At 43.7% G+C, this 12,856-nt stretch overlaps 1 protein-coding gene across 2 annotated transcripts in view; it reads left to right on the forward strand.

The window, feature by feature from the left end:
- The window catches only part of ADIPOR2 (adiponectin receptor 2), a 93,278-nt gene extending 84,861 nt beyond the window's left edge, over nucleotides 1-8,417 (forward strand). Inside the window, exons 5-8 of one of the 2 annotated variants that reach the window (XM_023182910.3) lie at nucleotides 170-356; nucleotides 610-797; nucleotides 3,640-3,833; nucleotides 5,680-8,417. In XM_023182910.3, the coding sequence (XP_023038678.1) occupies nucleotides 170-356; nucleotides 610-797; nucleotides 3,640-3,833; nucleotides 5,680-5,808 (698 nt within the window). In that variant the 3' untranslated portion in view covers nucleotides 5,809-8,417. The remainder of the gene's footprint in view (nucleotides 1-169; nucleotides 357-609; nucleotides 798-3,639; nucleotides 3,834-5,679) is intronic. The other variant, XM_023182911.3, reaches the window with a different exon arrangement.
- The last annotated feature ends 4,439 nt before the right edge of the window (nucleotides 8,418-12,856 follow it).

A 12,856-nucleotide genomic window follows, 5' to 3' on the forward strand; every position in this document is an offset into this window, starting at 1 on the left:
GAAGTAAACCACGATTTTGGATAGGCCTCAGTTACTTGGAAAATTTTTCTCATTGAACTTTTGATTCAGATATTGTTATGATGCTGAAGGATTGAAAACAGAATCAATACATAATATTGTCTCTTTTAAAGGGTGATATTTTATCTATTTTGTGTGCTCTTTTTCCTAGGTTGTGTATTCTTCCTGTGCCTGGGGATCTTTTATATGTTTCGCCCAAATATCTCCTTTGTGGCCCCTCTGCAAGAGAAGGTGGTCTTTGGATTATTTTTCTTAGGAGCCATTCTCTGCCTTTCTTTCTCATGGCTCTTCCACACAGTCTACTGCCACTCAGAGGGGGTCTCCCGGCTCTTCTCTAAGTAAGTATCTGTAAAGTCCGTGTTTTGGCCAATGATTTAGAGGTAGTGCATTAGGGAAAAACATTCAGCAGAGTTGGCAGAATTCTTAATATCATCTCATGGAAACTTTTTTTTTTTTTAAATAGCAACCCAGTTTGGCTCTTAGCTGTTGTTGATGGCTTATGTCATGAGGGATTAATTGGAACCTGTAGTGGCCAGTAATTTTTAAATTACTGCATTAAATGGATTTTTTTTTTTTTTTTTCCTATCATAGACTGGATTACTCTGGTATTGCTCTTCTGATTATGGGAAGTTTTGTTCCTTGGCTTTATTATTCTTTCTACTGTAATCCACAACCTTGCTTCATCTACTTGATTGTCATCTGTGTGCTGGGCATTGCAGCCATTATAGTCTCCCAGTGGGACATGTTTGCCACCCCTCAGTATCGGGGAGTAAGAGCAGGTAAGAACACTGGAGGTTCTACGTTCGACATTCATTTATTCACTAGTTAAATTCACTATTTATTAAAGTTCTACCATTTGCCAAACATTATGCTGTGTATTTGTGATGCCAAGATGAAGAAATCACAGTCCTATTGTTGAGGGTTTTTTTTATGTTGTAGTAGAAATAGTAGTAGTTGTTGTTGTCAGTAGTGTTTATTAATTGTCTTAAAGCATTAGGGTTGAGGGGTCATGGTGAGTATGAGGTGATATAATTTGGGACTGTTCTTACTTGAGTTTATGGCTAACCACCATCCAGAAAGCGGTAGTCTGTAACTTTTGTAAACAATGATTTTTCTTACTCAGCGTGGAGTGTACTTTTTGTAGTGATTCTTTTTTTCGTTGTCATTTTCTGTTTTGTTTTGTATTTTTATTTTATAATGGATAATCTGCTTAAGGCTTCACCCCCGTACTGATTGTGTTTCACCCCCGTACTGATATGTGTACATATCTCCCTTCTGATGTAGGGTAAAGGGACTTTTACATTTAGGACAATGCCTGTTTAGCTGGAGATCATAGAGAAAGCCACAAGGCCCTCAGTGCCTTGGCTGAGTCTTCTTATAGGGTGTGGAGCTAGCAGAGGTGTTTTTGTCTCCCACTCAGTGTCAGACTCCGTGCCCATTGAGAATGAACAAGGAGTGTTTTTCCTTTTATCCTTAAACCCCCAAAACCATTTAGTATTAAAATCTAAGCCTTGGATCATCTGCAGGTACCTGGAAGGTTAGACACAGAAGTAACTTCATGTCAGTGACCGCTGTTACAACACTCTGCCCTCCTCCTTTTTGTGTTCGTATGAGCAAATGAGCGTTGGTCAGGGTCCGCTTTCAGCAGTACTTGAGTAGTACAGTGGTGTTAAGCCTGTTTGAGCACATGAGATAAGAACGTCTTTGCTGAGTAGAGCTGAGCGTTTTGCTATTTATATACATCAGAAGAACCAAATTCCTGAGCCTTTGACTTAGAGAATGAATAGGCAGAAACCATTAGCAGCCTTTGCTTAGCATGTAGAGGAAAAGAACAAGTGAAGAAATGTCATGATAATAATTCCTTAGAGGAGCAGAGGTAGGAAATAGTTTTTCTTTAGGCCTGCTTGGTTCTTATCTTTTGTGAGAGCAGCATTGCCATTTTCCTCTTCTCTTTTAGATGCCCATTTTATTTGTGAGTATGCATCCTGTATCTGTGCTTACATATATTGCTGTATACCAGCAGTTTATTTGGTAATGTCCAAAGCAAGTCATAGGCTCTTTATCTGTGGAGAAAGCTTACCAAATGACAGCTTGTTTTGCAAGGGTCATTGTTAACTCTGTGTCAAAATGTAGGAGCAATTAGTTACTGGCTGAGGCAAGGAGCTCCTATGTTGCTTTGGCTGATACACAGGTTTCAAAGTGGATTTAGACTAGTGGACTTCAAATTTTTTTTTTCTTTCATGACATTTTCTATTACAGTCCTGAACACGTGTATCTATACATAAGTTCATGTATATATAAATTACAAAACTTTAACAAAATAGACTCCACTTATGTTACAGTCTGATATTTTAATTTTATTCCAGTTCATTTAAAAAAATGCTGGTTGAGACTCATTTAATTCATCTTAGAACTTAGGTCATATTTAGAAGTTTAAAAAAACATTACTCTAGATTTCTGGAGGCAGTAAGGCAGTAGGGCTGTGGCTGAGTGATTTGCCGGACTTTTGTACCTGATTGTTATTTAGGGGCCTGGGAGCTTTCAGAAATCTCTCTCACTCTCTCTCATCTTAGTATAGTATTCTCTCCCATCCCCCACCCCCATTAGGTCATTTGTTAAAGGCATTGAACAATTTTTAAGTGTCCAGTTAGAGGTCACAGATTTAGATTAAATTTTTTTTTTTCTTTTCTTTTCTTTTTTTTTTTTTTGAGATGAAGTTTTGCTTTGTGGTCCAGGCTGGAGTGCAGGGGTGCCATCTTGGCTCCTGACCTCAAGTGATCCGCCTGCCTTGGCCTCCCAAAGTGCTCGGATGACAGGTGTGAGCCACTGCGCCCAGCCCTAGATTCCTATTAAAAATAGGTGATGCCAGGTGATATGATCATTCATTGCCTCTCCACCCCAGGAACGTCTGTTGCTTCAAAGAGAAGATGAGATACGTAAAATAGCTTGTATCGTAACCTGTGTCTGTAAAAGGACAGGCTAGGACAGTTTAAATAAACTCCTGGAGCTGTCCTTTCTGCAAACATTTAGCAACATTAATTCAAAACCCTTGAACACTGCTGACTTACTAAGCTAGACCTCTCTTAGCAAGGCTCCTTGCTTTTTTTGTTTTGAGACAGAATCTCACTCTTGTTGCCCAAGCTGGAGTGCAATGGTGTGATCTCGGCTCACTGCATCCTCTGCCTCTCGGGTTCAGGCTAGGCGATTCTCCTGTCTCAGCCTCCTGAGTAGCTGGGATTACAGGTATGCGCTACCATGCCTGGCTACTTTTTGGATGTTTAGTAGAAATGGGGTTTCACCCTGTTAGCCAGGCTGGTCTTGAACTCCTGACCTCAGATGGTCTGCCCGCTTTGGCCTCCCAAAGTGCTGGGATTACAGGTGTGAGCCACTGCACCCAGCTGGCTCCTTGCATTTGTAAATCTTTAGAATATAGCTGTGTTGTCTTGTGTGACAGCGTCCTAGAGTTTGAAGAACCTTCTTTTTCCTTTAAAACTGGAAGCTAATTTTGTATGCTACTTGGAAATATTCAGTTTACAGAGTTAATGGGACTGTGCTGTAATATTGACTTCTGGTTCTTTGTTTCTCTTCTGCGTTACTTCACTCTCTTCTTGTGACTCCTAGGAGTGTTTCTGGGCCTGGGCCTGAGTGGAATCATTCCGACCTTGCACTATGTCATCTCGGAGGGGTTCCTCAAGGCTGCCACCATAGGGCAGATAGGCTGGTTGATGCTGATGGCCAGCCTCTACATCACAGGAGCTGCCCTGTATGCTGCCCGGATCCCCGAACGCTTTTTTCCTGGCAAATGTGACATCTGGGTAAGTATGTCAGGGGTGATTGAGTGTGTGTAGGTATCTGCTCATGGGTTATTGGCATACTGCAGAGTGATGCAATAGAGAAAGTTTTAGACTCAAAGTTAGGAGAGTTGTATTCTGGTTCTTATTCCTTGTTTAGCTGTCTTTCTGTGGACAATAAGTACAGTAATAACTAACATTTAGTGAGCACTTCCTTGATGCTCAGCATAGTACAGAATGCTTTGCATGGATTACCTCCTTTAATACATTAGCCCTATGTGGTATGATAACTCTTGTTCGTGTCTTCATTTTACAAATCAGGAGACTAAGGCTTAGGGAGGTGAGGCCACTTGTCCAAGCTGTGTGGCTATTAAGTGGTAGAACTGGAATTTGAATTAGGCTACTTTTAATATCAGAATCTGTGCTCCTTTTGACAATGGAAAGTCATTTTGCCATTCTTTGTCTCAGTTTCCTTATTTATGAAATGAGGATGATAGACCAGATTTTTACCAGAGTCCTTTTTAGGACCAGATTTCTACCAGGGTCTTTTTTTATATCGAAATTTAGTGATTTGTAATGAGAGACTGAGTGTATGTATGTCTGGTGGAAGAAGAGGGATTGTGAAGAAGAGGGAACTGGATTGAACTAGATTGTGGTCATTGGTAAGAGACGACAAAAGAGAGGAGGGAAAAGAAAATATATGGACTGATATAGATAGAAAAACTTATAACCAAAGAGGGCCTGAAATATTTTTAACAAGACAAAATTGGAAATATGCTTAATGTAAAATCTGACCTTTGGAATTCTGTTCCTCAGCCTATTGCTGATTATTATAGACTAAGCTGATCATCTCATCTCTTTAAAGTTTAGTTTAGCTATCTGTAAAATGAAGAAGATCTTGAACTTAAGCAGTTTTTTTTAGCTTCAAATTAGCTCATTCATCTTTCTGATTGCATCATCATAATTTTGACGTTGGTAAGGAGGGGTTTTTGCCCTTTGTCCCCTTTCTTTGAGGAAATTAATCCCCTTTGGTTTCCTGGGAAACATCTCTTGGGATGTGACTTAATTTCTTCTAGTTTTTGCTTCCAAAATCAGTGTTTTTCTCTTGATAAATCCTGCTTAGCCACTGTACTTTTTCATTTTGGGATTATAATGACAGAATAGTGTAATTTTTGAAGTGCAGCAAGCAACTGATTACCCTTCTTGAGATGTGGAATAGCATTCAACAGAACAGGTAAAATCAGAAATAATGTCACTTGCTTGTAGACCAGCTTCTGACTTGTGAAGTAAAAGGGCCTGTTTGCTTAGTTTTTGACACATTATGTAGTTCATCAAATTTCAGAATCGTAGCACTGAAGGAGAAACTCTGGGGACCATATGTTGTGACATTCCACACACGATCCTGGAATCCTCTTTAGTTTTTCTAACAAGAGAGCAACATGTAAATGACCATAGCTCTAGTCCTCTTGTCCATGACAAAATGTCCCTCAGCAGTGAGTAGGAAAAGGACTGTGTGTAATCATAGTCCATGGCTAGGTGTCCAGGGATCCTTGGGGCCTTTGTGGCCTGTTAGCAAGAGAGTCTGTATGTCATTTGCCACTGGTTTCAGTGTTAAGTGTGTAGGTGTTTATGTGTAGAGCTGAGTGGCAGCGCCTTGATTTCTTCGGGAACAGCTGACTTTCAGCTCAGCAGAATGTGATACACCTAATGGATGTTCCAGGACCTGTGGACACCTTGAATTTGAGCTCTGCCACATCCATTCCCTGCCTTCTGCTCAGCGTGAACCAGGATTAAACATTTCTAAGAATCTTTAGCAGTCTTAATAATGTATGGATTTATCTATCCCCTTCTCTTTTTTTTCCCTCTCCAGTTTCACTCTCATCAGCTGTTTCATATCTTTGTGGTTGCTGGAGCTTTTGTTCACTTCCATGGTGTCTCAAACCTCCAGGAGTTTCGTTTCATGATCGGTGGGGGCTGCAGTGAAGAGGATGCACTGTGATACCTACCAGTAGCCAGGGACTATGACCCTAAACCAGGGCCTGCAGCACTTGCGGGCCTCCCTGCCGGCTACTGATGCCAGTACCAGAGGAGCCCCAAAACTTTGACAGCCTCGTGGGCTTTGTGATGGCCCAGGGGCTCTGCGTGGTACATGACTGAGAAGAGAAAAACAAACAAAAATAAATCATACCTCAAAGGATGGAATGCATCAATTGGGAGAAAAGGAGACATAGCCCAAACCCTGGCTTTTTCTTGGGATCTACTGATTGCGGGCTCTGCAAGACCCTTGGCAAACTGGCTTCTGATCCATATCATATTTATTTGTAGAAGATGGCAAAACAGTTTGGTGATTCGTTCTTCTCCCTTTCTCTCTCTGTATAACAATAATACAAACCAATTTAGGTGAACATTTATATCCAATAAGGGGTGGGAGTGTGATTTTAAATGCTCTCGGGAGAACAAAGAAATTAATGTAAATAAGATTTCTAACTGTTTAAGACTTTATATACATGTTTAAAATGGGGTAAGGGAGGGAGGGAGAATTTTTGTATAGAATGAAACATGCAAGTACCACACACTGTTTGAATTTTGCACAAAAAGTGACTGGAGGAGGCTCAGGTGATAGCCCCAGAATGCACCGTGTCTTGGTGCACCAAGGTGCCTTCTAAAGGCTGACATACCTTGGACCCTAATGGGGCAGAGAGTACAGCCCTAGCCCAGTGGTCACATGACCACGGTCAAGCCTGGGAGCCTTTGAGAGATCTGAAGTAGAGGGGAGTGGTATGTGTTTTCTCAGTGGAAGCAGCACACGAATGGCTGATAGGATGTGTTAGATAAAGGCTCTAGTTAGGGTGTCATTGTCATTTGAGAGACTGATGTACTCCTACCAGCTGGTAAAGGGGTGCTGGAGACAACGGAGGAGCCCTGGAAACATTAGCACGGGCTGATCTGGTTATTTCCTGGCATCCCGCTCACTTTTATGGAAAGTCTTATTAGAGGGATGTGACAGTTTTCCATGTCCTTGCTGTGGAGCTCTGGAACACTCTCTAAATTTCCCTCTATTAAAAAACACTGCCCCAACTATCCTTCCTCCTTGAGGGAATAGAAATGGACCTTTCTCTGACATAGTTCTTGGCATGGAGCCAGCCAGAAATGAGATTCTGACATGTCCAGGTTTCTCCTGAGCTCGTCTACATAGATTGGGAGACCTTTCCTTTGGATTAGGAAAGATGAGTTTTACCTCTGGTACACTGTCGTGGTAAGCCTGGATGTGACAGACACCTCAGCTCTCCTTGAACAAGGAAGCCAGCAGAACTCTTAAAGCCAATTGTAGTACCAAGTTGTCAGCACTCACTGAACCCCACTTTACAGGGATAGAGTGACATGGCATTTTAAAGACAATGGTATGTTGTTGCCAGGGAGTGAGGTACAAGACAGTGGCTCATGTCCCAGGCCTAACCTGATACGGTGTCAGAGAAAGTGGTGGGGAAAGGATCTGGTTTATGGAATTCTGATCTTGGCCCATAGGTGAACCACCAAAATAGCGCTTGAGTGTTAGGTTACTGTCATCAGAGACTTGGGATGACTCCATTATATCCTGGGATTGTGGGTATTAGAACTAAACATGGAAGTCCTGAGCATGGGGACTGGCATCCTCAGTAGGTGTCTGGGAATATAGGAAGGGCCTCCTATTCAATAGAGTTTTCTCAGTTATTTTCCTCCCTTGCCCTTCCAATCTCCAGCAAAAGCTGGGATCCAGGAAGAAACAATCCAGTGTAGAAGTTGAGAAGAACTTGAGCCTTTTGGTTCTGGATAAGGTCACTGCCCTAGGTGCTAGGTGGACCGAGCAAAAGACTCAGTGGATGAACTGATGCAGTGCCTGACAGAATAAAGAACAGTATTAATCCCTTTGAGAAAGCATAGTCCAGCAGGACAGTGGCCATTTGGACAGAAGCCCACTTAGTTTCTTGGGAGCAATAGCACAGATCAGAAGCCAGACTTGCTCTTTGGTCATGCCCTTTGGGATACAGGGTACAGGTGCAGCCCTGTCACAACACCAACAGAAGTAGCAGCTCTCTGGGTGCAGTCACCCACACCCCAAAGCTGGAAGGATCTGGTTCAACATAGCACAAACCCTTAGGAAAAATGAAATTAACATCACTGATGTGTAATCCAGTAAAATCTCCCTCTTTTGGGTGTGTATGTGGGCATGTGTGTGCCCATTTCTATGTGTGTCTACGTGCAACTCACTACCAACAGCCTCATGTGCACTTGACCTGACAGTGCTCGCTGAGAACTCTCACCAGGTTGGCGCCTGAATGCCTTACTCTCAGCAGTCAGAGGCTTGCTTGCTCTGTGCAGATTTTTAATTTTCTTTTTTGGCCCTAGGCTGGTTGGGACCTCTACAGCTTCATTCTTTCACCATTAAATAGTGGCCTTTTTCAGTATTTTCCCTCTTCCCCTTTATAAATTGCTAAAGCCACAAAGCACATTTTTGGGGATCATAGAAGGTTGGGGTTCCAGAAGGGCATCTGTGTGATGGTTCCATTGATGTGGGGTTTCCCTACTTGCTGTATTTTCAGTTTCTAATAAAAAGAACCAAATGAAATAGGACCTGTTGTGTGTTTTTTATTGCCGTTCCGCTTACCTCCCCTTAGCTTTTGGCACTTTTTCGAAGCTCTAATGTAGACACTGAGATTTAAGAAATATTTGGAAACTTGCCATTCGGGATGCACAAATCAAAGTGCTCATGCCCAACTCCTGTTTCCTAACTCAAGCTTTCATCGTAACTTGGACCAGGTTTAGAATGGAGGGGAGAGCAGCCCTAAGAGGCAGTTCTTACTTATTGTTGAACTTTATAAAAATAGTCTCTAATGTAACACTTGATGTCAAGGGATGTGTTAGAGAACTGTCAGTGTCACATGATCATACTCAACCCTCTGAGCCAGTCAGGAGTATATTCACTCTCATTTTATACAGGGGGAAACTGAAGCTTAGGAAGTTTAAGAATGACTCTAGTGCCGGCACTGTATTGGAGAAACGAGTGGAGAGAAAATTTGAGAAAACCTTTCTGTATTTATTATTCTGATTAAACAGTCTCGTACACTGACTTAAAGGTTTTGGAGTTCATTAACCTAGTCCCTTCTATATAAGAAGAGGATCTGGTTCAAGCTGGTGTTTGAAATAAATTCCAACCCATTTGCCTTAGGTAAATTTAGTTTTTGGAAGGGCATTTCCAGTATTGGGATAAAATGTTCATTCTGAATTCTCATTTTTAAGTATAGATTTAACGTTAGAGTGTTCCATACCTTATCTGGGCATAGACACTGGATTATTTCCTGCTTTTGACAAACAATATTAGCTGAAGCCTACTAATAACCCACTTTGTCTTTTCCTAGTCTCTTACCAAAAGGTGTCTGAGCTGGGGTTGGTGGCTGATGCCTGTAATCCCAGCACTTTGGAAGGCTGAGGTGGGGAGATCAAAAGGTCAGGAGTTCCAGACCAGCCTGGACAACATGGTGAAACCCTGTCTCTACTAAAAATTAGCTGGGCGTGGTGGCGGGCACCTGTAATCCCAGCTACTCGGGAGGCTGAGGCAGGAGAATCGCTTGAACCTGGGAGGTGGAGGTTGCAGTGAGCTGAGTCCACACCACAGCACTTCAGCCTGGGTGACAGAGCGAGACTCCATCTCATTAAAAAAAAAACCAACGGTATCTGTATGGTTCCTGATACTCAGGTGATGTTATGTGGATGTTGTAGAGGAAGTAGATAAGGACAAGTTTGGATTCTCACTACAGAGTGCTAGGCTCTGGGTGCCTAGAGAAGCCTGTGGGCAATGTTACTTTAAAATTATCCCGGAAACAACATCCTCTTCTTGAATATTCGGCTTCAATTGTAGTGTTTCATTTTGTCCTCCTCTCAGAGGGCATGAACAATTTGCTAGCCAGCACCGCCCCCCAGCCCCCACCAACACCCTATCTAATGTACAAATCTCTCTGCCTTCAGCTGGTGAAACAAGGGCAGCCTGGCTGGCTCATGTAGAGGCTGCTTATGATGGCATGGGGCAGGAAGGAAGCTTCATATACGGTGGCCTCTTGTCACTGCCATCCTACTGTACCACCGTCCCTACCCTGCTACGCTACCTGGAAATGAAAAAGCGTAACTTCAGATCTTGGTTGTGCCATTTGCCGTGTAGCTTGTCTAGCCTCGGTGTTCTGTCAAAATGAGGCCAAGGATACATCCTCTAGATCCCTCACTGAGATGCTGTGGCTCCTACAGATTCTTTGCTCAAACTTTTCCATAGTGATTGGCTGGGGTTTCTGCCAAACCCTCACTCCAATTCTGTCCTTTTGTGGACTTCATTTATTTTTCTGGCCTTATGTTGTGCCCACTTTCTTGCCTCCCTCCCACCCCCTGAACCAAAACTTCACTGAGCTTTATGAAGTGGTTGAAGCATTTCCCCTGAAAGCTCTTCTATTGAAATACACAACAGTATTAGGTGGATTTAGTAGTTAACATATCCTTGGTACTGAGGAAGGAGGATCTGGCAGCATCCTTAAGTTCCTGGTCCTCCAAAGGTGTACAACATAAGATTTCAAAATTCCGCATTCAAATTTATTAAATGACTTAGGTTCCAACTTCATGCCTCTGAAAGCAGGTGATGGGCTTTAGAGTGAGCCAGGCTGCCACCTGCTGTCCTCTAGTGGTTCTGCTAAGAGTAGAAAAGGAGGAATCGTTCTGAGCTTCAAAGGCAAAACTTACGAGAATATTTTGTTCTCCAAAGTAGAGAAGGTTACTTTATCAGAAACGGGTTCTCCTTCCAATGGTCTTGAAAGGGATTCCCCTTGGCCATGCAGAGACATGGGGCCCAGAGGAAGCAGACAAAACAAGGCCAGAAGCTGCTCCAGCTTCCTAAGCTTGGCTTTTTAAGAGTTGATAAATTTGCCTGAAAGTGCTCTTCCTGTTTGGGTGGGGAAGATAAGCCTTCCAAAAGATAACACTGGGTTATTGTCCTAGAGAGACTGCTGGTTGGTGTCTGTGAGTTGGTAGTTGGGGTCAAATGCAGTTGGAGGTGAGAATGTGCCTTAATGCCAAAGAATGAACGGCAGGTGGGCAGCCACGGCCTTGGCAGGGAGTGGCAGGGCGAGAGTGCTCACCCTGCTGTGCGCAGCACAGGTGGGGCCTCGTGACACATGGTTGTGACACTCAGTGATGGCAGCCCAGGGGCTGGAAAGGGCTCCTTGCTGCTTTCTTAACCCTGCTGGGCTTGCTGGACACCTTACTGTTCCTGGCATCTAAATTGTAATTTCTTTGTCCCCACCTCCATGAAACAAGGTAATGTAATGATAGCAGTTAGCATATATTTATTTAGCATTTACTATATGCCAGGCAGTTTCAAGCATGTTACGTGAATATATCACATTCAATCTTCACAATACTCTTCCAATAATTTGGAGGCAATTTTCAACTCTGCTGCAGTTTCTATAATATGGGACGTACCCACTTTCAAGAGGCTGTTGTGAGGATAGAATGAGCTGAAACATGTTATTCGGTACGTGTAAACCTTAGCTGTTCTAGCATTATTCTGCCACTTAAGCTGGCTTCTCCGAGCTGCAGTGTCTTCTGCTGTAAGGGGGCATTACTACCACCCTCACAGGGTTGTTGCAAGACATGACTAAGTGACATTCTGTAACCTACAATGTAAGTGTGTTTTACAGAGTTGGCATTTGGCCTACTCTAGAGGCAAGTTAGGGCTATTTGCTGGTAGGAAACTTGAACAGCTTGTACTTTGAAGTGTGGAGGCTGAGGGTGATGGAGGAGCAGGGGGAAGGGCCCCCAAATCCCTGCACACTATCCATGCCCATCACTGGGGTTTGTTAAACGGAAAGATTTGAGGCCTCTCCCAAATTTCTCCATGGTTTTGCCCTTAATGTTGCTCTCACTGTGGAGACCGTTGTCACCTGGGATCCAGGTCTTGGGGTTTGGTGGCGGGAGGAAGCTGTGGGGCCTTGGGACCCTGGGGGAGATGTGTGTGCGCTGGGGGTGAGTTCCCCAACAGGCCTTCCCTCTCAGTGGACGCTGCTTAGCAAGTTGGAATGTTCCCACAAGTTCCAACCCTAAGGATTTCACTCCGGGGACAGAGTCAAGTAGATTCTTTTGTAAATCATTGGCCAGAAAAAGAGCACAATGACTGCTCTTTTTCACTATTTGACAGCTGTTTTTGCCGTCCCCTGAATGTACATCAATTTCCATGCAGCAATTGGATGGCTCAGCCTGTTGGCTTTTCATAGACGCAGACTTTCCTTTAGGGCTTTGTAAAGAAGTTTTGGGAAGTTCAATAGTAGCAGTTTGGGGACATCACATGCAGCCCTGTCGATATTTCCTGAATGGATTTCATTCCTTTCTCAGTCTTGACCATTCCCTTATCCAACCCCCACCCCAACACCGTCAAAACCTTTTTGAGCATCAGCTAGGAAAGTGAACTGCCTTCTACCCTGAGCCTCACTTTGGGGAATCTATGCTTTAGTTGGGGCATGTTCTTGCCTTAGCCTCCTCTCTGCATTTGGCCTCATTCTGCTGCTTTTTCTCAGTGCCCGGAAGTCCTTAGGTTCTACCAGGGACCACTCTGACAGAAAGGGTCAGGCTGGGTCTGGACTCGGGAGTACAGGGGGAAGTAAGTTATTTCGTCTTGTTCCAAGCTGAGCTCATGCTGGCTTCCCGAAGAGGAGACAGGAAGGTTAGGTTAGAAGTATGCTCATTTTAGGCCGGGCGCGGTGGCTCACGCCTGTAATCCCAGCACTTTGGGAGGCCGAGGCGGGCGGATCACAAGGTCAGGAGATCGAGACCACGGTGAAACCCCGTCTCTACTAAAAATACAAAAAATTAGCCGGGCGCGGTGGCGGGCGCCTGTAGTCCCAGCTACTCAGGAGGCTGAGGCAGGAGAATGGCGTGAACCTGGGAGGTGGAGCTTGCAGTGAGCCGAGATCGCGCCACTGCGCTCCAGCCAGGGGGACAGAGCAAGACTCCATCTCAAAAAAAAAAAAAAAAAG

Source organism: Piliocolobus tephrosceles, chromosome 10 (assembly GCF_002776525.5).
Source record: "Piliocolobus tephrosceles isolate RC106 chromosome 10, ASM277652v3, whole genome shotgun sequence".
Taxonomy (NCBI): domain Eukaryota; kingdom Metazoa; phylum Chordata; class Mammalia; order Primates; family Cercopithecidae; genus Piliocolobus; species Piliocolobus tephrosceles.